Source organism: Danio aesculapii, chromosome 9 (genome assembly GCF_903798145.1).
Source record: "Danio aesculapii chromosome 9, fDanAes4.1, whole genome shotgun sequence".
NCBI lineage: Eukaryota > Metazoa > Chordata > Actinopteri > Cypriniformes > Danionidae > Danio > Danio aesculapii.
In genome coordinates, this window is record NC_079443.1 from 291185 (window position 1) to 317196 (window position 26012).

Here is a 26012-nt window from a genome sequence, read left to right on the forward strand (position 1 = left end):
TTTTATTCCTCTGAGCCATTGTAATAAGCTGCTTGGTAAGAACCAAATATACTTTTCCCAGCATTCTTCAGTATGTCTTCCAGCGTGTTTGTTATATAAATACTGTTGGGAATACTCGTTTCTGACTGGTCAGTCTCAATCTCCAAAGGGTCTATAGATGAATAGACTGCTGAATAACACAAGTACATGTTGTTTTCACAGAATAAATGCTCATCGACAGCCCAGAGCAAAGAGGAGTCTGCTTACTCCATATAATGAAAAAATCTATAAACACTTTGGTGGACACACGCCGTAACTCTTCTTTGGACACCCTAATATCCCTTTCACACTCATTGGTCATAATTGGGAAATATGTGGACCATACGGCCTAACCAAAATAATACTTCAAAACCGGTTGACAAAACCAGATAGATTGTTGCAGTAATAAACACACAGTACTGTGCAAACCAGCTTTGTTGGCCTAAGACTTTGGCACAATATATAAGCAATCAGTCTCTTTATTAAGAACAAACTGAAATTATCTAGGTTTAGAGTGTCTTTTTCTGTCCATGTGATCGCACACAGCCTCTATAATATTCAGGTCTGGACACTGCCCTACTGAAAAATCCAGCTTAAACCAGCCTAGGCTGGTTGGCTGGGTTTAGCTGGTCAACCAGCCTGGTTTTAGAGGGGTTTTGACCATTTCCAGGCTGGTTTCCAGTCATTTCCAGCCTGGTCTTAGCTGGTCAGACTGGAAAATGACCAGTTAAAACCAGCTTGACCAGTCTAGCCAAGCTGGGAGCCCAGCTAAAACCAGCTATGTCCAGCTTAAACCAGGCTGGTCAAGTTGGTTTTAGCTGGATTTAGCTGGTCATTTTCCAGCCTGACCAGCTAAGACCAGACTGGAAATGGCTGGAAACCAGCCTGGAAATGGCCAAAACCCCTCTAAAACCAGGCTGGTCAACCAGCTAAAACCAGCCAACCAGTCTAGGCTGTTTTAAGCTGGATTTTTCAGCAGGGTGTAGAGGCCACTTCATGACTGTCTGCATTTCATCAGCTGTTTTCTTTCTCCAAATAGGATTTCACTGCAATTAGCAGACCATTATCATGCTGAAAATGAAAACTATTATCGCCGAAATCCTTTCCAGAAGGAATCGCTTAATAGATTTAAACTTATCTGTCCTTTTCAACATTCACAATTCCATCAATTCAGACAATATTGCTAACAACACTGGTAGAAATGCTTCTCAAACAAGGACAAACAGCCTCTCTTTCACATGTCTTAAACAATTAAACCCAAATAATACAAACTCTAACCTAAGTCTTATCCTAACAAACCAAACATCGACTGAATGATCATTTATTCACTCTGTATAAATCTCAATGTTTTAAAAATTGACTAAAATGTTGACTGGTTTAAAGGGTCTCATATATCAATTTTACCATCAATAAAACAACAGATTTAATGTTGGCCTAAAACGTTTGCACAGTACTGTACATATAAATAATAAGCACATTTCACATGGATTGAACTTATATAATAGTTTATAAATATATATAGTGCACACATGCATTTCAGAGTTCATATTGTTGAGTTGCACACACCTCGTATCCCAGAATGCTCAGCTGGATGGACACGTCTAAAGGCTGATTGGTCACTCCTGCTACAGATTTAACCAATGACATAAAGAGAAGCGGGAACCAGACGATGCAGATCAGAGCAAAAATGATGAAGCCGCCCATGGTGTACTTCACCACCTTCTTCTTCCGCTGTCCACGGCGATGAGGATATTTCTGTGTAAAGGAAAATACAAGTATTTATAGTAATTCAAATCATAAAGAATACAGTTTATAAGATAGATCAGATAGAACTAATATGCCAGATTATTCAAAACTCCTCCATAATTGCATTTTTTTTTATCTGACGGCAAGAATATTCCCTCTGATGTACAGTAAAGCTGCAGTAGCCTATGCCACTCTTTTAATTTCAATTATTTAACTGAGTTTGAACTTACAAAATAAATGGCTGATCATGAGATCATATTTGGAATTAAATCTAATGAATTAAATAAATTATAATGGAATTAAATCTAAATTGGTTGTGATCATCTGTTGTCTGTATTTTTATCACGGTTTACAACTTCATTTATATTATATTGGAGGAAAACATGGCCGGTGCATTTTTAAAATAAGAAAACAATAAGAAGTATCTGTTCAAGTCCTCTTATTAAAACTGCTGCAGATTCATAGTGACTGGTTGTTGACGTCACATTGTTCAACCATCAGATGGGTTATTATAAGTTATTGTAAGGAAGATAATTAAACCATATTAGTAACTAGAGTTATAAACGGAGTTAAAAGTTTCATTGAGATGTATTGTTGGTGATTGGATGAGTGCTGCCCAGAATGGATAGCTTTACATGGACATAGTAAAATGAAGACCAGTTTAAAATGATTTAAGACCTACAAGACAATATTACAGTAAATTTAAGACATTTTAAAACTTTAAGAGTGTGTGTTCACACCCCTGCAGTTAAGTTCACAAGATTTTGACCTTCTCTGCTTCTCTCCAGCACTTGAGGATGAAGATGTTGGCGTAGATGTCCTCCACACAGATCCAGTTGGACAGGCTGAGAGTGGTGTCCGTCCACACCCAGTCCATCACGGCTCGTAACTCTGTTAGGAATGGAACCAACCGGAACCTGCAGGAAAAAAAGTGGACAACTGGTCTAAGAGGACGACTATACAAGCACATCCCACAAATGAATTCATTTCTGATTATTACTTCTAGAAGACATCTGTCACAGACACCAAGGTGAGTGCCCACCAGACACACTAGAGGGCACTCTACACCTCACATCTGCCGCTGAACCGGTGTCCTGACATTTTATCCTACCCATCAGATTGTGCTATAACACTCTATTTGAATGGATCTGACGTTGGGGTTAGGCATTAGGTAGTGTTACGTTTTTAAAGATGTTTTAGTGGGATGCTGTAACATTTAAGTGAGACTGGTGTAATGTGTGCGACAGATTAAAGATGAGGCAGAATCAATTCTCTATTTTAAGCTTTTTACTCATTAGTTGAATATTATTGAACAGGAATTGGAGAGGAAAAAGAAAAATAAACATTTATAATTATCTTTAAACAAAAACAAAGAGTGTAAGCCAAACCAAAGAAATTAACAAAACAAAACGATCCTTAAAACTAAAGTCTAAACTAGGCGTCAAAAATAAATACAAATGAATACCGAAATCTTCAGTGTATACGACACCCGAACTAAACTAATTAAAGCTACAAACTCAAAATACACAACTGGCAAAACACTCAAGCTAATCTAACAAAACATCAATCTAAACTAACAAACCGGATAAATCGGTCAAAGTTTAGAACCACACAACAGCCCTCACATTATGTTACTTAAAGCCAACGAAGTTCAACAAGCAAACTCGAATTACCACAGTAAACTGAGATAAATCACTAAACAGCCGAATCATAGCACAATCAAATTGCGTGGAGCACTAATGGTACGCCGAGGCAGAGCGCACACCACACACTGGTCTGTCGGGGCTTTAAATCCTGGCGGCTCGTCCTGGGATTGGTGGAACCGTCACAGCCATAATGATGATGGACAGAAGGATAAACCAATAAGAAACCTAAAAACTAAACCAGCAGAGAGGAGGGTAAAAAAAAAAATAGACAAAGAAAACAGCAAACATAACACTCCCCTGCTTAAGATAACTATATGGCTAAATTTCAAAACAATATAGTTTTAACAAATGTTACTTCCAACTACTTTTTTTTTTTTGTTTCTTTCTTTTTTTTTTACACTCTCGATAATGCATCGGCCAATACATTTTCGGATCCTTTCTTATGTTTTATAATCAAATTGTAACCTTGAACGATCAGAGACCAGCGCATGAGCCGTTGGTTCTGATTGTGCATACGGGACAGAAACACCACAGGGTTATGATCTGTAAAGACAGTTATGGGCAGATTACTTGAACTCAAATAGACATCAAAGTACTGCAATGCCAGCAGTAACGCTAAGGTTTCCTTTTCAATTGTAGAATAATTGTGTTGTGCTTTATTAAACTTGCGCGAGAAGAAACAAATTGGATGCTCTATACCGTGCGTATCTTCTTGAATGAGCACCGCGCCCGCTCCAACGGAGCTCGCGTCCACCTCCAGCGTAAAAGCCTTCTCATAAACAGGTGCTGCCAACACAGGATCACTGCATAGTAAAGACTTCACGCTCTCGAAGGCCACCTGGCATTCATCAGACCACTGAAACACACGTGAAGGGCTGAGGAGGGAAGTTAAAGGAGAAACGACAGTGGAGAAATTCTTACAGAAGTTCCGGTAATAACCAGACATCCCCAAGAATCTACGCAACTCCTTGCGTGTAGTAGGTATGGGAAATTCAGAAATCGCACTCACTTTCGCTTCAATAGGTTTTACTTGTCCTTGCCCCACTTCTCTACCCAAATACGTTATTGTGGCTTTCCCGAAATCGCACTTGGCAAGATTCAAGGTTAACGATGCTTTCTCAAGGCGCAGAAACACATCACGAAGCGTTGAAACGTGTTCTGACCAGTCAGTGGAATAAATCACAAGATCATCTAGATATGCATTACAATTACGCACTCCCATAAGCACAGTGTTGATGAGTCGTTGGAATGTTGACGGTGCGTTACGCATTCCGAACGCCATGACGCAATACTGCATGAAGTCATCAGGGGTGACGAAAGCAGAGATGTCCGATGCGCGATCAGTTAGCGGTATTTGCCAGTAGCCCTTAAGTAAATCCAATTTACTGACAAATTTAGCAGTTCCAAGTGTGTCTACGCAATCTTCCATGCGCGGTAATGGAAACAATCGGGTACAGTCAGAGCATTTACCTTACGATAATCTGTACAAAATCGCGCTGAACCGTCACTTTTAGTCACAAGTAGACACGGAGAACTCCACGGGCTGCAGCTTGGCTTTGCTAAACCATTCTCAAGCAGGTATTTTACTTCGGTTTGCATCACAGAACGTTTCACAGCATTAACTCTGTACGGATGTTGTTTCACAGGAATTGAATTACCCACATCAATATCGTGTTGTAATACTGTAGTGCAAGAAGGAACGTCACGAAAAAGTAAAGGAAATGCCTCTATTAGGGCTTTTATATCAAATCTCTGAGTATCAGATAGGTGAAACAGGGAAGAGTTTAAATCAGCCAGTATTTCAGAGTTTTTAAACCGTGCACATTGTTGGTACGTGTGTCTAACTTTCACGCCATCGTCTTCGTGATCAGAAATGACATCACAAGCCAATGTAGTAACAGGTGCATTAGAGAGCGACTGGCCTAATTTCGCTTCATTATCAGATGATTCTCGAACATAATACGTTTTCAGCATGTTTACATGACAAACGCGAGTTTTCTTGCGGCGATCCGGAGTACCAATTACATAATCGGTGCTACTCAATTTTTTAATTACCTCGTACGGTCCCGAAAAACGTGAAGACAGTGAAGAGCCAACAACAGGCAGTAAAACCAGCACTTTATCGCCTTCTTTAAAATCACGCACAACAGTTTTCCGATCAAAGTGAGATTTCATTGTTATTTGTGCACTCACTAAGGCTTCTTTTGCAGCAGAGCAAGCATTGTGAAGACGTTCACGAAATCTACTTACGTAATCAAGCACATTAGTTTTGTCACTAGTCTCCTGAGATAACATATCCTCTTTCAACATCTTTATTGGGCCTCGAATTGAATGCGCGTACACAAGATCTGCCGGGCTAAATCCTAAACTTTCCTGTACTGCTTCCCTCACAGCAAATAAAACTAGAGGTGTCCCCTCATCCCAGTCTTTACCAGTTTCAAAGCAGTATTTTCTGAGCATTGATTTTAAAGTCTGATGAAACCGTTCCAAGGCTCCCTGACTTTCTGGATGGTATGCACTTGAAGTTCTGTGGGAAATTTTTAGAGTTTTCAACACTTGTTCAAATAGATTAGACATAAAATTCGTTCCTCTATCAGACTGCACAACTTTGGGCAGTCCAAATAAAGAAAAGAACTTTACCAGTGATTTAATCACTACAGAAGCAGTTATTTTCCTAAGCGGAAACGCTTCAGGAAAACGCGTTGCTGCACACATGACAGTCAGTAAATATTGATTGCCAGCTTTTGTTTTAGGCAAAGGACCCACACAGTCAATCAGAACATGCTCAAATGGCTCACCTAAAGCCGGAATAGGTCTCAGTGGAGCTTTTGGAATAGTCTGATTTGGTTTGCCTGAAAATTGACACGCCTTACAGGTTTTACAGTACTTTGTCACGTCAGTCTTTAGTCGAGGCCAAAAGAAGTGTTTTAATATCCGATGATAAGTTTTCTTAATTCCTAGATGTCCGGAAAAATCATGATCATGAGCAAGTGAAAGAACAGTTTGCCGATAACATGTAGGAACGACAATTTGACTTGCCCCATGGCATTCAGCTTCAGATGTATCTGGACACCATCTACGCATCAGTACTCCGTTCTCTAAATAGAAAGCGATTTTTCTTTCATGCGCCACATCTGCTGAAACAACAGAAGAAAAATATTTATGCAAAGAAAAATCATCTTTCTGAGCAGCAATCAGGTTGTCTCGAGTCACATGTAATTGCATCTTCTCTACATTTGGCGTTTTAGATTTTTCATCAGATTTACCCGGATTAATCAACTCGTCATTCAGCATAGTAGGAGCCATAAATGTTGAAATCAAATCATCTGCATCATCAAATTTACGAGTCTGTGCGCGCGTAATGGCACAAACGGGAAAAACTTCAGGAAACTCTACTGACAGCTCATCAGTGGATACAGAAAAGTCAGGTTTATCACAAACTTCAAGCAATGGCATAACTCTCCCACCAGCTATGTCATTCCCAAGAATAAAATCGACCCCTCTCACAGGCAAATTTTCACGTACCCCAACTTTAACCAGGCCGGTAAACAAATCAGATTTTAAATAAATCTGATGAACAGGGACTTTGATTGTGCTCATCTCAATCCCTCGAACTAGCATAGCTACCACAGAAAGTGTTTTCCAAAGATGACAACGCATCAGCCGTAACAAAAGAATAACCTGCTCCAGTGTCACGAAGCATTTTTACCCTTATCTGATTTTCAGGCTTGTCATCATTAGATATCAATCCTTCCAAAAGGAAAGGTTGATAACCAACATCAAAAGTCTCACGACTTTCCACACCAACCGGTTTTACAAACGCAACACTTTTAGTGCCGGCGCTTTGCTGCTTGCGCTTCAACACAGAACAATCAGCAATAACGTGCCCAGTTTTGTGGCAATAATAACACTCCCTTACCTCTCGAATTTGTGCATTTTTAATTTTCAAACGAGACTGATCTTTTTCAACAAACGAAACAGAAGTTTTCTCAGTACGAGCTGACAGAAAAACATTTTATGCGTTAATGCAAATTCGTCAGCAGAAACAGAGGCTTGAGCCAGAGAAGTTACTTTCTGTTCATTAAGATATATCACAACACGCTCCGGAATACAATTCTTGAACTCCTCCAAGAGAATTAATTCACGTAACGCTTGAAAATCAGAAACTTTGTTCGCTGTGCACCACTTGTCAAACAATATACCTTTTTCTCTTGCAAATTCAACATAGGTCTGATTGGAATTTTTCTTATGCGTTCTAAAACGCTGTCTATACGCCTCAGGTACGAGTTCATACGCTCGTAAAATTGCCGCTTTGACAACGTCATAGCTCAAGCTATCCTCTAAGGACATCGCAGAACATACCTCTTGAGCTTTTCCTGTTAACCTGCACTGCAATAGTAAAGGCCAAACTTCTTTAGACCACTTTAAAGCGGAAGCAATTCGTTCGAATACATTAAAATAGGAGTCGACCTCAGTCTCTCTAAATTGAGGTACAAGAGAAATATTTTTACTCACATCAAACGTCCCGACAGATGATGCTACGGCAGATGAAACGGCAGCATTCTGCGCTGGTTGACCAGGAGAAACAGGTGCATGTCTGGCTGCATTCAGTTCGAGCTCTCGCAACTTGATTTGCGTCTCCGCCTCTATTTCAAGCCTGCGGATCTCAAGTCGCAGCTCCCTTTCAGCATGACTCTCTCGCTCACGCTCTTCCTTCTGGAGTCTCGCAATGCGAGTTTTGAGGCGCACCTCACCTCCAGATTCAACCTCAGTGGGTGAAAAAGGGTCGAAGGGCGGCAAAACAGCTTTAGCTTCGGAGCCTTCCGCCACAGCTGTTTCGCTCGCTTCCCCCGCACCTGTGTGAGCAGACACATAATCAACGCCAGGTGAGCTCTCAGCCAGCACCAATAAACCCAGCTCCTTCAAGTGTCGGACAATGACTCCTTTTATTTCACGCTTTAACTGTTGTCTACTAATTTTAATTTGGAAATGCTCAGCAACTTTTAATAAATCATCTTTTCTAAAGGTATCTAATTGTTCAATAGATGGTGCACTAACGAAACTGTTTAAATCAAACTCAGCCATACTAATATTATGCTCGAAAACTCCACGCAATCACTAATCTCAGTTTAGTTAAAACTCAAAATTGATCCGCCGTCACACACACATCGTCTCACTTCATCCCATAAAAAGATTAATTTAAATATAATCTCACCGCTGCCACCAATTAAATGTTACGTTTTTAAAGATGTTTTAGTGGGATGCTGTAACATTTAAGTGAGACTGGTGTAATGTGTGCGACAGATTAAAGATGAGGCAGAATCAATTCTCTATTTTAAGCTTTTTACTCATTAGTTGAATATTATTGAACAGGAATTGGAGAGGAAAAAGAAAAATAAACATTTATAATTATCTTTAAACAAAAACAAAGAGTGTAAGCCAAACCAAAGAAATTAACAAAACAAAACGATCCTTAAAACTAAAGTCTAAACTAGGCGTCAAAAATAAATACAAATGAATACCGAAATCTTCAGTGTATACGACACCCGAACTAAACTAATTAAAGCTACAAACTCAAAATACACAACTGGCAAAACACTCAAGCTAATCTAACAAAACATCAATCTAAACTAACAAACCGGATAAATCGGTCAAAGTTTAGAACCACACAACAGCCCTCACATTATGTTACTTAAAGCCAACGAAGTTCAACAAGCAAACTCGAATTACCACAGTAAACTGAGATAAATCACTAAACAGCCGAATCATAGCACAATCAAATTGCGTGGAGCACTAATGGTACGCCGAGGCAGAGCGCACACCACACACTGGTCTGTCGGGGCTTTAAATCCTGGCGGCTCGTCCTGGGATTGGTGGAACCGTCACAGCCATAATGATGATGGACAGAAGGATAAACCAATAAGAAACCTAAAAACTAAACCAGCAGAGAGGAGGGTAAAAAAAAAAATAGACAAAGAAAACAGCAAACATAACAGGTAGGTTAGGGCGATGTTACAGCTTCATGTCACACTACTCCACATTAACATTTACACTGGTAGCAAAATCTGAGGGGTAGTAAATTGTGTCATCAAAATGTGCTACCTTCTTTTTGAATGGGAGGTAGGACAAATCGACAGAACACCGGACTACACCTCCCATAATCCTCAGCACCTCACGCCTGCTGTTCATGAACTTTGATTACACACACGCACAGATCATCCTCACTGATTACAGACACTATTAAAGCACAACAGACACTCTCAGTATTGATCTATGTTCTAGTGTTCCTTGATTTCATGGTTTGCTCTGTCCGGTTTTTGATTCTTGGACTGTTTTATTGGATTGCGATTGTTTTCTGCTGCCCTCACCGTTGCCTGTCTCTTGGACTACTCTTTTTGGATTGCCCTTGCCATTGATGTTTTGACCCCTGTCTGCTGACCATTCTCTTGAAATAAAGCTCCATCTCTGTTGCCACGAGCTCCTCATTACAACATTCCAATAACATTTAATACAGTATCGTGATTGCAGCAGTATCAGCTTGACTACAGCTGTGTTGTTGCTTGTTTTCACATATGATAGTTCACCCAACACTGAAAACTCTGTCATCATTTACTCAGCCTTCACATGTCACAAAGTTGTCTGGGTTACTTTCTTCTGTTCAATACTTTCTGCTTCAGTCAAAGAAAAAGGAAAACATTTATAGTTTGGGAACACTTGAGCGAGAGTAAATAGTGTGCTCATTTTTATCTTTTGGGTGAACTATCTACAAAGGGTTCCCTGCTGAAAAATCCAGCTTAAACCAGCCTAGGCTGCTTGAGTGGTTTTAGCTGGTCGACCAGCCTGGTTTTAGAGGGGTTTTGGCCATTTCCAGGCTGGTTTCCGGCCATTTCCAGCCTGGTCTTAGCTGGTCAGGCTGGAAAATGACCAGCTAAATCCAGCCTGACCAGCCTGACCAGCCTGGTTTAAGCTGGACATAGCTGGTTTTGGTTATGCTCCCAGCCAGGCTAGGCTGGTTTAAGCTGGATTTTTCAGTAGGGTATGGAAATAATAAACCCATCTGTGGTCAATATCCAATAACAGACTCACCCCTGAAAGAGGAAGAGGTTGAAGTAGTTGTGGTTCTTGGTGAGGAAGTTTCCGAGCACACGGTTTGGGTATCCACATTTGATCTGATACGCCGACAGACCAAAGTAGATGCACTTCACAAAGTACCACAGCTGAGCAACTCGGTTCCTGTTGAATCTCCTGAAAACATTTCAGTCAAATGGCTTTCATTAGGGTCATGAATGGGTCATTTGGTTGATTCTGGGGTTTGTTGCATTTTGACTGTGTAAAATTTGAGTGCTGCATTTGATATGAGATGTCACAATATATTACTGGACTGAATACACATGTGGGTTGGTCTTCTTCAGTTCTCTCTGACGGTTTGCTGGATATCATGGTCGAAACATAACTCTCTCAAGCTAAATTTCTCTAAGATTTCATTAATTGGCACTCTATCTAATGTTTCCTTAGATTGCTTTAAGAAACTGCTTAAGACTCATCTTTTTAGTAAAGCATTTCATTTGTGATTTAACACTGTCATTTTTCTTGTAAACTTGTAATCTTGCTTAATTATTGTTCTTTTCATTGATTAACGAGGTGTGATTTATTACTGTGATGTTATCCAAGTGTGTTGCTTTAGTTGTGGTTATCTTTTTATTTATGTTTTGTATATGTTGCAGTGGGCGTCACGGTGGTGTAGTGGGTAGCACAATCGTCTCACAGCAAGAAAGTTGCTGGTTTGAGCTCCGACTGAGTCAGTTGGTGTTTCAGTGTGGAGTTTGCATGTTCTCCCCGTGTTGGCGTGGGTTTCCTCTGGGTGCTCCGGTTTCCCCCACAGTCCAAACACATGCTCTATAGGGGAATTGATGAACTAAATTGGATGTAGTGTATGAGTATGTGTGAATGATTGTGTGGGTGTTTCCCAGTGTTGGGTTGCAGCTGGAAGGGCATTCACTGCGTAAAACATATGCTTGATAAGTTGGCAGTTCATTCCGCTGTGGCGACCCCTGATGAATGAATGAATGAATGAATATGTTGTAGTGCTTTGAGTTCAAGGAAACTTCCTCTGGTGGATTCAAATGGATGGAGGACTATTTAAGCTGTTATCACATCAAATTGAATGCAAAAAGGCCTTAATTTGAACCATTGCAGCACAATATTTAGACTCATGTTATTTCACAGAAGTTGAAAAAGAGAACAGGCTGATAAGATGAACGGATGAGTATTTATGTTGAGCTCTGCAGTCCGTCTTACCTCTCTGTGACACCAGGCAATATGAAGAACATCCAGAAGTGTATCCCGAAGACGAGCACCACCTGGAACACACACTTCCCCAGCAGGGTTTTGCGCAGGTAGAGCGCTCGGTCCACGATCATGGTGCTGAACTGGATGAGGAGCATGACGAGGAACGCCTCGGGAACCTGGTCTTCAGACAGCGACTCTGTTATATCCGCAGCCGCGCTGTGCTTCTGCAGAAATCATACAGCACATTACACCATTAACAGAGCTAAGACAGAACAATATGCAAATATATACAGCTGAACACAAAACGATTCGCCCTGCTGTGAATGTTCTCAAGTGCTGTTGAACAGAGCAAGCACATTTCAGTACAGTGTGCAGCATTTCCCATTGTATTTGTCTTTGGGAGAAGGTATTATTTCTATTATGTTGGACTGAAATGGCCTTTTATTAAATTAAACTGCTAAGGTCAATATTAATAGTCTCTTTAAGATTGAGTTTTTTTGGATTGTTTACAGAAAAATACGCTGTTATACAATGACTTATACAATAACTCCACATCTAGAATCCTCTTAGTCTATGCTGACATTATCTTCAGCAGCTCAAACACTCTAATGGCTAATGGACAGATGGCTGCTTCTCACTCAGGGCTGCTGTTTATGCTAATGAGATGGAGACTAGTGGGCGGGGCTTTCCCCCTCTGATGACACGTACAAAGGGAGAATGTCAATCAAAGTGTTTCTGCAGACTGTATTGATCAAGTCTGATTAGAACAAACACAATTAAATCATGTTGACCATTAGAGGATGCTGGAGATACTCACACACTGCTGACACACAGCTGGGTGTTTAAACCCCTTATAAAGTGATGTTTGCACACCAGGAATCCCTTTAAATTGTAAGAGAAAGAACCTTTGTGTGATTTTGAGTGCTAAAACTCACTCCAAAAGCCCAGTATCCAAATATAATGATGATGAAGTTGACCACGTCTATCAGGAACATCAGCGCGTACACGTCACACACAGGGCTGTACTCGGGGTGGATGATGTCATAGAAGAACTGCCTTATGGGTAGGTATATGTGTAGAGCACTGCAAAGGAAAACAAATACTGTTTCATCTAATTTCAGAAAAAGTACCCAACAGATATAGAAAAAGAAGAGGCCACCAGTTAATGCACATCAAACTTTACGAACATTTTTAGAGGCTAAATTTAAATCTAATGCCACCAATTGTCCCATACTACTATAGAATTCTGTCTACTTTACAAATATTGTAAAAGATACGAATAAAATACAGTTCATATTCCCCAAAACATAGGGGGCGCCATAACTCAAAACTCCAACGTAAACCGAAGGTCACCTGGTGGTCATGTCTGGTACTGCAGCCAAACTAAATCTCACTGAAAACTCATTTTTGGAGATATCAACTTTAAATTTAGAATATTATCAGGTTTTTTGTCAATTTTAGGCTTTAAAAATACATATTTAACGTAATATGTATATATAATAACATAACTTTTGTTTTATTGAACTCTCTTCAGCTACAATCTGACAAGTCTCTTCTTTAAAATGAGACCAAGCTTAAATCTACTGTATGCACCAAATCATTTGATTGGCAGTCATTTAAGCTGAACATTTCAATTCCTGGTCAAAAAGTGGGGGCGACAGATAAGGGGTTAATTTTGTCCCTCCTGAGGAACATAATTGTAAATAATGCAGATGTTGGCTGAATATAAAGATCTCTCACAGCTCTATGACCGCAGCTTTGGCCTCCAGGATTCGGTCATTCATGTATTTCTTCATTCGCTCCTTCCTGCTCAGCGGCACACTTTTCTTCTTCTGTGAATGTTTCCTCCTCATCTGGTTCCCATCTGCTGATATAATATTTAATATGCATATTAGCATACATAGATATAAAAGCAGGGCCACAGTGAACACAAGCTTTGCATTGTTTATCACATATGCCTAAACAAGATGCTGGAACAGAGTGATTTTTCTTCCTTTACTTGTTTACTAAAAATTATAACTCAATAACACAGAGGTTTATAGTTATCTTATAAATATGAAGGAAATGATGTTAGTCTTCAGCGCACCCAATACAGTAGACTTGAACCAGCACAATGATATAGAACCATTAAAGGCGCAGTTCACCCAAATATTGAAATATTGACTAGTTTTGACTTTCTTTCTTCTGTTGAACATGTAATTATTGACTTTCATTATATTTGTTTTTTCCTATTATGACAGTCAATGGTTTCAGGTTTTCTTCAAAATATCTTGTGTTCAACAGAAAATGAAAGTCAGAAAGGTTTGAAACTTCACTGAATAGTGAGTAAATGTTCTTTTACAGTCAAATGTCTCTTTAATTGCAGATGTAATTGACTCACCCTTCACTTGTGCATTTGAGTTTCTGCTAAAATATTAGTACCAATTCTCACTATTAACTCGTCTTGTTACCAGTCTATAGTTAAGATTACTTATAAAGCACATATTCTGAATTAACACTAATCCTACCAAACACATAAACCAAACTAGCACCTTAATATCTACTAATAAGCAGTAAATTAGGAGTTTATTGAGTCAAAATCAGAGTAAATGGGTTATTAAAAGTAAGAATTGCACCTTAAAATAAAGTGTGAGTTTCTTTTCTCTGTTGAACACAAAAGAAGATATCTTGAAAAATACTCAGAACTGGCACCTTTTGACTTTCATCTCTTGTTTATTCCCATATGGGTCTCAGCAAGCAGCATTCTTCAAAACATCTTCTTTTGTGTTGAACAACAGAAAGAAACTCATTCATTCATTTTCTTGTCAGCTTAGTCCCTTTTTAATCAGGGGTCGCCACAGCGGAATGAACCGCCAACTTATCTGGCATTTGTTTTACGCAGCGGATGCCCTTCCAGCTGCAACCCATCTCTGGAAAACATCCACACACACAGACTACGAACAATTTAGCCTACCCAATTCACCACATGCCTGGAGGAAACCCACGCGAACGCAGGGAGAACATGCAAACTCCACACAGAAACGCTAACTGACCCAGCCGAGGCTCGAACCAGTGACCTTCTTGCTGTGAGGCGACAGCGCTACCTACTGCGCCACTGCGTCACCCTAGAGAGAAACTCATAAAGCTTTAAAACCACATGTGGACGAGTAAATGACAAGGAGTTTTTTATTTTGGCGTGAACTGTCCCTTTAAACATGTCCTGTCCTCCTGCTGCAGTGCTCTGCTGTGCACACTGGAGAGCAGTGTTCCCTCGAGCACTAGTAAGCCTGCATGTTTTATTGTTTCAGCTGTCTGTTGTCTGCTATTTGAGGTTTGCTTTATAAGCACTCTGCTCTGTGTCTTTAGTTGCGTCAGGTTTCTGCTGTGTTGGTATTGCTGCCTGCTTCTTTGGGTCTTGGTTTTGCACCCTGGGTTTTTGTTGTTACCTGGTTCCTGTTTTGGCCATTCTGGATGTTTTGTGGTTGTTCATTTTGAACTTCGTGTGGATTACCTTTATTTATTTATGGGTTAGGGTTAGGGTTAGGATTATTCTGGATTGTTTTTGCTTTTATCTACAGCACTAGATCCCTGCACTTATCCCTGACAAGTGCAGCTGACAAACCACCTGCTCTCCTCTCCGTATGCACCACACACTTTCATTCTAACACCAAGATTCTGAAAAACAATGTGCGATTCTGAGTGTGCCTCACACAGGTGAGTGGGCTTTATAAACCACCTGTAGCTGACACCTCCATATGCACCATTTATAAGGAGTTTCTTATAAGCACCCCGTAATTCTGCTGAAAACAGGCTTGATTGATTTGAAGTGTTTTTTAATCCTCATATCTAGTAATGAGTAAATGCAAGTAATTGCGGCAGGTCATTGATGGTGTGTGTTTCTCCTGGATTCTCACGTGGCCACTTGACCATGCTGAAGTGTTTTTTCAGTGGGCTGCACGGTGGTTTCAGGGGTTATAGTTGGTAGTATCGTGTGATGTTGGGAAATTCAAACACAACCATGCCGTTTATAAAGGCTGTATAGCCGATGTAAAGGAATGTAGATGAGTTTATGTGTACATATACATTAGTGTGTGTTTTTATGTATGTTCATATGGAGATCTTACCCAGTCTCTCAGGACTCTCTGCTCTCTGTCTCCGAAGGAAAGAGACCTGAAGAGGAAGGAAGGGTATTCGTCTGCTTGTGTTTTCTTCTCGTCGTCTCGATCCTCCAGTCATCTTGTTTTTCTCCGTTTTCCTCTTTAGCTTCTTGAAAAAGTCTGGCATCTCCACCTCCTTGTTATCCCACAGTCCATGACACTGAAAACACACTTCAATATCATCAATATCATCATCTGACGGGCTCCATTACAAAAAATAAATATGAATAAAACTACTGTAAATACACGACTGCTCAGAATACTGTTTAATCGCACGAGGTCTCTTATTATGCTTTAGTCAAACATACACTTAAGACATGACATTTACTGTTTGTTCAAACTACTTATTTAAATTAGGCTGAAACAACTCAATTCTTGAGTTTTCAGGGGGGAAACTTAGTTGTTTTATGTTCAATCCACTTACATTTGTAAAAAACTAGTGTGTTAAATTAATTCCTTCATGTTTTCCAGCACAAGCCATTTTTCACAGAGTAACAGTCTAAAGTAACTGTGAGGACAACACAATCTCACGCCAATTCGTAACTTTTTGATTTAGTGGCTAATTCGTATGAATTCGTACGATCTAATTCGTACAATTTAGTACGATTTGCTCATCCGCCAATGACGGTTGGGTTTAGGGGCGGGGTTAGGTGCCACGCCTCCTTTTTAAAATCGTACAATTTCGTATGACTGAACTCGTACAAATTAGCCACTAAACTGTCAAAACGTGAAATACTTACGTTTTCTGGTGAGATCAGGCTGGTGAGGACCATAAAATGGAGAGAGTAATCCATTCATTTATATCATCTGGTCTAGACTGCTGTAATTCAGTTTTTATAGGTATTGGTCAATCTGAATCTCTTACAATGTAGACTTTAATGTAAATGTAAGCACATTACCCTATCTCACCCTGTCTTTGCTGCCGTGTTTTAGATTGCAGTTTGACATTTTACTCTTTGTTTTTAAGCTCTTAAATGTCCTGTCACCTTCTTATTTATGCACAAATGCACTTCATTGAACATCTACACACAGACATCGCCTATATGCTATATAACTGCAGCTTAACTATGTTTATATAACTGTTAAAAGCTATTAATTACTAGTTAATTAAGTGTTAGATATTAATTAGTTATAATCATTGTGAAAAGCGCTAAAGAAATAAAATTGCACTGAATTGAATTATTTATCAGAACAACAAATATATCTGCTAGATGTTAAAAGTCATCAGGTCAGAAATGGCTAAACAGTTTAAGCAAAAGGGAGAGTGGGCATTTGCTATCGTCGGCCCCAAATTGTGGATCAGTCCAGCTCTTAGTAGAATAATCTCCACTGCATCCAGAAGGGCAAACAGAAGCATCAAAAGGCCTATAATACCTGAGCTGTCTGAGCATGTTTTTACTCTGTATCTGTTATGTTTATTGTTTTATTGGCTTGATTTTATTGTGTCTTATTCAATTTGGATTGTAAAATTTGTGGACAGCACTCTGGTCAACCACTGCTGTTGTATTGTGCTGTATGAGCAAATGAAAGAGTCACGCTTTAGTTTAGGTCACAGCTCATGCTATTAACTATAGGCTTATTACCTGCCTATTATCAAGATATTAACGGTTTATCAGTATGATCTCATTCTGCATCCCTAATCCAACCCAAAACCTAACCCAACTACTATTTTAATACCTACTAATAAACAGCTAATCAGCAGTTTATTATGCTAGTAGTGTTTGTGTGGTTAATGGTTCGTTTATAGCAGTAATTACGACTTAAACTTGTAAAGTTTGCATAATTCACAATAATAATGTGTATAAATTACATCAAATCTTCCTGATGATAGTGTACCGTATAAGCTCTGCTAATACCTTGAGGATGGAGCGATGGAAGAACAGAGCGATTAACTGAATGAGGTCTACCAGGACGTATCCGTCTTTCTTCTCCACTCCTACAATGTTGGGTACGGCGAACGCTCGCTCCGCATTAATGCCCAGATACGCTGATGTGGTCCATGGGAAGAAGCCAAACTGGGAAAAGTACTTCACCACCACTGTGAGCTGAGGGAGAAGGAGGAGAAGGCAACATTCATTCATTTTCTTTCTGACCTAGTCCCTTTATTAATCATGGATCGCCACAGCGGAATGAACCGCCAACTTATCCAGCATATGTTTTATGCAGCGGATGCACTTCCAGCTGCAACCCAACACTGGGAAACACCCATACACACTCATTCACACACTCATACACTATGCACAATTTAGTTGATCAGTTCCCCTATAGCGCATGTGTTTGGACTGTGGGGGAAACCGGAGCACCCGGAGGAAACCCACGCCAACATGGGGAGAACATGCAAACTCCAGTGACCTTCTTGCTGTGAAGTGATTGTGCAACCCACTGCGCCACCGTGACGCTAAAAAAGGGGAACATTTAAGCTATTAATGCCCCATTTTTTAAATCTGGACATTTTATCCATCTGGGAATTGGATTCCCAGCAATTATAGGAACATTCATCAACTCAGGAACTCTTTGAGCAGCATATTCTACCCCTGAGGAAGTTTATTTTACATAATGCATACTGAGTGTTGTAAAAAGACAGATTTGGGTTGAGCTAATCCTTTGAGACATGACGAGCTGACCTGAGTGTAGATGATAGCGGTCATCCAGAAGCGTTTGGTAGGTCGTGGCACGGACATCATGGCCCACAGGAAGATGAGGATCGGCAGGAAGAGCGTGAGCAGAGAAGCAGACACCACGTGATTGAAGATCATCACAAAGTAGCAGAACATCTCCGACTGAGACTCCATCAGATTATACAGCGCAAAGATGAGGCGCAGGCCACGAGGCAACGAGGAGTAGAATCGGTCCGACTCCTCGATCTCTGGAATATCAAACATGCTGCAGAGAGGAAGAGCAAACCGGAAAAATTAGACAGCAAACACGTCTAAAGCATCTACCTGATGTGTGTCTGTGAACTGCTCCAGTGCTTTTGGAGGATCCTCAGCACTGCAGAGTCTATTAAACCCACATGATTCTACTCATCAAGCTCGGTAGTGAAGACTCAGAGACCTCCAGTGTGTGTCACATTACAGAGACATCTACAGTGTGCAGTGTGTGTGTGTGTGTGTGTGTGTGTGTGTGTGTGTGTGTGCGTGTGTGTGTGTGTGTGTGTGTGTGTGTGTGTGTGTGTTTTGCACTAGGGCTGGCTGATTAATCGAAATGAAATCACAAACACAATTGAGCCAATCTGCGATTGTCATGCATATCTTATCAGGGAACATTACCCGGTAAACATTCCCTGTGTGTTGAAGAGAGGCAATATGGAGCATCTGCACACTCACATCTTTAATAAAGCTGGTAAACATCTGCAACACAATGTCCTCCACCATGCTAGCTGAACTAGTCACATGACTAAAACGCCTCATTGTTTTCCAAAGCCTTTTAGGAAAGTTTTCATCTCAGTGTGGACGGAAGGCTGAGAAATATGCCCTTTTAAAGGATTAAAAGGTATAAGTGTGGACGTGGCCTGAGGAACATCAGTGTTGTGAAGTGTTAGTGGAGCTGCTCCATCTAAAATCACCTCACAGAAAGATCGAGACAAGATAATCTGCTTAAGTAAAAATAAAAGCTGTCCTCAGATAGACCTGTTGCCTTTTACTGATAAACAGTGTACTTGATTGTACACTGTGTGTGTGTGTGTGTGTGTGTGTGTGTACAGCATGGGTAAGACTTAGGCCCAATCCCAATTCTATTGTGTACCCCTCCCCCTAAGAATTGGGAAATTGACACTACAGCACCTGCACACGTCATCATGTGTCATCGCGATCTCTTGCTTCATATGAGATCAGATGATCGTGACTGCTGTAGTTATTCCAGTTGGGTTATTTTTTGGTATTTATCCTCAGGAAACCACTGAAGGCATATATTATGTTATCATCACCATCTAATGTTGCAATAAGATCATAACTGTACAGTGCATTTACACCGTGGCCATATTCCTCTATATGTAAACACACAAAAACAACATTAACATTATAGCAGACACTGTAAACAGTGTTGTGCAGGATATTGTGCAAGAGAGATATTAAAGGTGAATATTGTGCAAGAGTTATTTAAGATCAAGCAAGCACTGCAACGTGATTGTGGTACACTTATAGTGAACATCGCTTCATTATTGAGTTCTTATAAGTTATGGAGTTTAGATGAAGTGTCAGGTGCAGAAGACAGAGGAGTGTTTCTACAGGTGGTTTGTCAAGCCCACTCACCTGTATGAAGCACAATTAGAGATTCACAGTGTTTCCAAGAGACATGGAGTGGTGAAGAAAGAATGGATTTTTTGTATTGTGTGTGTGTGTGTGTACTTGTTTTTATATCCAGATGGGAACTTATAGGTAGGTCCCCACATTATTAAAAGTAGTTTTTAGGGGTAGGGTTGGGTAGGGGGATAGAATATACGGTTTGTATAGTAGAAGAATCATTACATCTACGAGAGTCTCCACAGTAATATAGGAACAAGTCAGTATGTCTGTGTGTGTGTGTGTGTTTCTCACTTGTTAAGCAGCAGTTCACTGGCAGTAAGTGCTCTGGTCTCCTGATTGAGTGTTCTGGGCTCTGGGATCTCTTCATTCTTCACCTCGTGCAGATTCATTTGTTTGGGAAATTCGATGTCAGCTGTATTTTCTTCATGTGTCCATCCCCCTGTCAGCTTTTCACATCCTTCATCATGATCCTTCAGCTCTTTACTGTAATCAGGAGTTCTTTTGAGGAAAAAAATTGAGTGAGCAGAAATCACACACACTTCTACAGATGAATTCAGAATTATTAGCCCCCCTGTATATTTATTTCCACAATTTCCAACACATTTCTAATCATGATAGTGTTAATAACTCATCTCTAATCACTGATTTATTTCCTTTTTGTCATGATGACAGTAAATAATATTAGACTAGATATTCTTCAAGACACTAGTATTCAGCTTAAAGTGACATTTAAAGGCTTCACTAGGGTAATTAGGGTAAAGTTAGGGTAATTAGGCAAGTCATTGTATAACAGTGGTTTATTCTGGAGACAATCCAAAACTATTAAACTATTAAAAACTGCTTTTATTCTAGCTGAAATAAAACTAATAAGACTTTCTCCAGAAGAACAAATATTAGAGGAAATACTGTGAGAAATGTCTTGCTCTGTTTAACATCATTAGGGAAATATTTAAAAAAAGGATAGCAAATTCACAGGGGGTGAATAATTTTGACCTCAACTGTATAAGTGTGCTAAAAACATGATATCACTTTATTTTGACCGTCCTTTTGTTGACCATAAGTTCCACCAATTATAAGAAATTACACTAACCCTAATCTTACTGTTTACAAATGAAGAGTTCAGATGCAAAAACCTCTAAATGCCGTCTGAAATTTTCCTCTAAAATTAGTATTTTTATCAAGCTCCAGTGTGTGTGTTTAGTAATAATGACAAAGAATGAGTTCTTTTGGTGGTCTTTAAAGTAAAATAATTCAACATGAACAAAGGAGGGTGAGAAAAATATTCAATTTTAGGTAGAAATTTCAGACGGCACTTAGAGGTTTGTGCATCTGAACTCTTCAAATGCTCTAAAGAGAATTAGTTTTAACTTTTAGTCAACAAGCAGTGTAAACAGAACCATCAAGATGAAGTTTAACCAAAAAACACCATTTTGTACAGTATGATGTATTAAAAAAAGAAATTGTAAGCAGATGGGGTGGCTGTGTTTGTCACGTTAGACAGTGAAAAGAGAAACAGTGGTGTTTACTCTGACAGGGCATCTCCATGTGGACAGAGTTGTTCAGAGTCAAGCGGTGTAAAGTCAAGCTCATCCACGTCATCAAGAGTTGGCTGACGGGTCACCAGGAGAGTGTCATCAGTCTGGCAGCTGAAACACATACAGCACAAAGTGAACAGAGAGTTTTATTTTCCCCATGTGACACATCTCAGAGTCAAACAGGCTGGGCTTGAAATACAGAGCAGATTGGAGAAAATGAGGTAGATTTTTGTTTAATTACTACTAACGCAATTTTGGCAGTTAAATGACCTTAAAGTCTGCGTGATTTAGAAACTGAGACTCTTATTTCAGTATCTTGATGTACTTCCAACTCAAATGGAATATTGAGTAGGGCCGAGGCTTTCTGCTGAGCTCTCTAGCGCCCCCAGGCAAAAGAGTCATTTCTGTCGTTATTTATACTTTATTTTAATAATTATCTTAGATACATTGGCTATTTAGAAAACCATTATAATTAAAACCTGCATTAAATGCGCTGGATTAAGAATAGCAAATAAATCATGTTCATAATATAAAGGAAAATACAAAAATTATAGTTTAGCCACTGCTTTAGCCAAACATAATTTCAGCTAAATCACGATTGGATGTTAATTTTCCCTCATTGAAAGCCATAAGCCTGGCTCAGACTATTGATGTACAGGTGCTAAGGACGGCCTCAGGTTGACGTCAACATAAAAAGTGCAACTCCAAACACGAAGAAGGTCAAATAAAAATCTAATTAATTAATAATTTATTTAAAAACAATAAAATAATAATAATAAAAGTTCAGTAAATTAACTTGCACAGATTAATTATTTACCTTAAGAGTAAGACTGTGAGAGAATGTTTGATTTCCTGCAGACTTTAAATGTAAAGTATATTAGATTTATCTGCAATTTTTTTAAGCTGATGCACACGCAGGTTGCCAGATTGACGACACAAACAGATCACGAGCATACCTGATGACTGAGCCTTACACTAATAGTTGACCAGCTAATGCTTACATTTAAAAAAACACCTCAAGTGATCAACTGTGTAGGACTAGGACTCGACCAGGACTAGAAATCAAACTTCATATGTTAACTTTAAGATTTTATTCACTAAAATGCCACAGTTAGGATTAAAGCCTACAAGGAGTTACATATACATTATATATTTTCTATTTTCAGCTCAAACATCACTACACACTCTAGGGACATCAGAGTTTTACATCTTGTAAAAAGAAGCCGAATAGGTCAGCTTTTAACCTCCATATTTTAATAGCACAGGTTTAATGCTGTACTTATACCTGGACAGGCTGCTCCCCCATGAGTGAACGCTGTTGAGTTTGACATATCCCCGAGGGTAGCTGCTCACGGCTGGAGGAGAGCAGATCATTTCTTCAATATCCTCCTTTTCTGTGTCCAGCGTGTCCTCGGTTTCTTGTCTGGACAGCCAGGTTTTGTAGAACTTATGGATGCTCTCATGATTGACGTCCCTGCCCTGACAACAGAGGATTACATTTTATCTGTAACCCTGCTGTTGTCTTTAATTCTGTGTACACTATTAAATCCTTCGGGTCAAAAAGACCCAATTTATTTAATTTATCTTTAATTTCAATCCTCAAATCTATTCAGCATGAAGAAACAAGCTGATCTTCATCACACACACACACACACACACACACACACACACACACACACACACACACACACACACACACACACACACACACACACACACACACACACACACACACACACACACACACACACACACGCACGCACACACACACACACACACTCTGTGAATGTTTGGGTGTTATTATTGTAGACATGGCCAGAGGTAACAAAGCTAATGAAGTTAGAAATAGTCAAAGATTTAATAGCATGTCCTGGAGAAGAGAGAGATCACCTTGTTCTGCTGTATGCTCAGTAGAGTTTTCTCAAAGCGAAGCACCTTAGAGATGTTCAGGCTGTCTTTACAGAGCGCATTCAGACCTGATATGGCATCCTCCGTCAAACGCAGAAGGAAAACCCAGAGAAACTTCACCGTGTCAAGAATACGCCGGAATATGTGCTCTACAAAAAAACACAACACATGTTTAAAGAAGCTATTCAAACGTCAGAGCATCCATCATCCAGAGATATTACACACAGCGTATACTACTGTATAGAGTCACGCCTGAAATTATTCACAGCCCTGGATAATTCTGACCTAAAGTTTTTGTTCCAATGAAAATAAAAGCTGAGAAATATTGATCATCTTATTATGTTCTGGGAAATGTCTGTGCGATTTCTGGTCAAAAACAAAACCTGCTGGTTAAATAAAAGTAACTTTAAGTCAGAATTAGCCAGGGGTATGAATAATTTCAGGCTTGACTATATATAGGTTTCATTCTCAAAAAATGCTGCCGAAATAAAGAGATGCTATCCAGTGCATCTGGAAAATATTCACAATTTTCCCCCTTTTTGCTATGAAATAGCCTCATTCCAAAATAGACTACGTCCATCACTTTCCTCAAAATACTACAAATAATAATGACAACATGATCGAAGTGTGCTTAAAATTTTAAATCTGAAATTTCTCAATGATGATGACATTACATCCACTGCAAAAAAAGGCTTTTCCTAGAGTTTCTGTCTTGTTTCTAGTCCAAAAATGTAAAACCTCTTAAATGAAGAAGCATTTTAGGTAAATAGATTTCAGCAATAATGAGTCAAAATAAAGTGAGCTGATTCAGAAGCAGAATAATGTTATTTCAAAGCGAAAACTCGATTATTTTGCTTAATTTAAGGAAAATCTCACTTCATTTTGACTCATTATTTCTGAAAACAACACAGTATTTTATATTGGTCAATAAAATGCTTCTTGATTTAACAATGTTTAGATGTTTGGACCAGAAACAAGACAAGAACTCTGAGTAAGAAAAGCTTTTTTTGCAGTGTATAAGCATTTGTACATAATAATAATAATAATAATAATAATAATAATAATAATAATAATAATAATAATAATAATAATAATAATAATAATAATAATAATAACAACAACAACAACAACAATAACAACAACAACAACAACAACAACAATAATAATAATAATAATGATGATGATAATAATAATAATAATAATAATAATAATAATAATAATAATAATAATAATAATAATAATAATAATAACAACAAAATTGTTGAAGCACCTTTGACATCAGTTTCTTTGAAATCTAGCAGTTACTGCTGATATCTTTGTCAGCCATACATCATTAAGGTACAAATACATAATATGGAGGAATATTAAACTTCACCTTTTTCTTCCTCTTTTTCTTCATCTTCTTTAAGACTCTCCTCCTGCTGCTCTTCTTCAGACTCATCTTTGTCGATACCTAAAGTATATCAGTAAACTAAGCATAAATAAATATACCTTCATACATTTCCCCTGAATATATACTGGTATATACAGAAATCTTAGTTTTTTATTATTATTATTTTCACAGAGCAAGGACATTTTCACAGTATTTCCTACACTGTAAAAAAAATCCTGGTTGCCTTAAATTTTTAAGCTGAATCAAATTAACCTTATGAGTCCATTGAACTTATATTATGTTAAACTGACCTAAAACTGCTTGCATAACAGATAAAATTAATTTAGAACATGATTATCCTAGTTATTAAAGTTACTATGAACAAAAAACATATGCAGTCATAACTAATTGATCATTACATTTTTTTACAGTGTATAATATTTTTTCTTCATGAGGAAGTCTTATTTATATTATTTTAGCTGGAATAAAATACAGTTTTATATATATATATATAACAAACTACTGTTGTCCAATGACTTGTCTAATTACCCTGACTTGCCTATTTAACCTAATTAACCTAGTTAAGCCTTTACATGTCACTTTAAGCTGACTATCTTGAAAAATATCTAGTCTAATATTATCTCCTGTCATCATGACAAAATAAATCAGTTATCAGAAATGAGTTATTAAAACTATTATGATTAATAATGGATTTTAATTTGTCTCTAAATTAAGGAGAGGGTGGTACACATTTTTAAAAGAATGAACATTTGACAGGATGGAGTATATTTTGACTTGATCTGTATATACATACTTATATTTTATAAGGTTTTATGGAAAGATGTCAAATTTTTAAGCACAAACTTATTTGATGCAAACGTAGTTCAGAAACTGTACCCTCTTGTCTGTGCAGCTTTCTTTTCTCTTTTCTGGTTTCTTCTTGTTCTTGCTGATTATAGGCTTCCAGGGCTGCTTTCGGGCCTGCCACCCAGGCCTCATACGCTAACTGTTGAGAAATACATTCAATAAAATCATTAAATAATCTGTAGGCTTAATCCCATCTGCACTATATCTCCAAACAACTAATAAACAAGAACAGAAGGGAGACGAATCAACAG

The 26012-nt window shown here is 38.8% G+C and overlaps 1 protein-coding gene across 1 annotated transcript in view; it reads right to left on the bottom strand.

Moving 5' to 3' along the window:
- The window catches only part of si:dkey-11f4.7 (piezo-type mechanosensitive ion channel component 2), a 64171-nt gene that overhangs the window by 4253 nt on the left and 33906 nt on the right, over positions 1 to 26012 (bottom strand). Inside the window, 15 exon segments of the mRNA XM_056466017.1 lie at positions 1585 to 1773; positions 2534 to 2681; positions 10497 to 10655; positions 11709 to 11923; positions 12635 to 12782; positions 13440 to 13566; positions 15803 to 15995; positions 17692 to 17880; positions 18460 to 18718; positions 20371 to 20577; positions 21606 to 21725; positions 22900 to 23093; positions 23505 to 23671; positions 24898 to 24975; positions 25792 to 25900. Coding sequence (XP_056321992.1) covers positions 1585 to 1773; positions 2534 to 2681; positions 10497 to 10655; positions 11709 to 11923; positions 12635 to 12782; positions 13440 to 13566; positions 15803 to 15995; positions 17692 to 17880; positions 18460 to 18718; positions 20371 to 20577; positions 21606 to 21725; positions 22900 to 23093; positions 23505 to 23671; positions 24898 to 24975; positions 25792 to 25900 — 2502 coding nt within the window.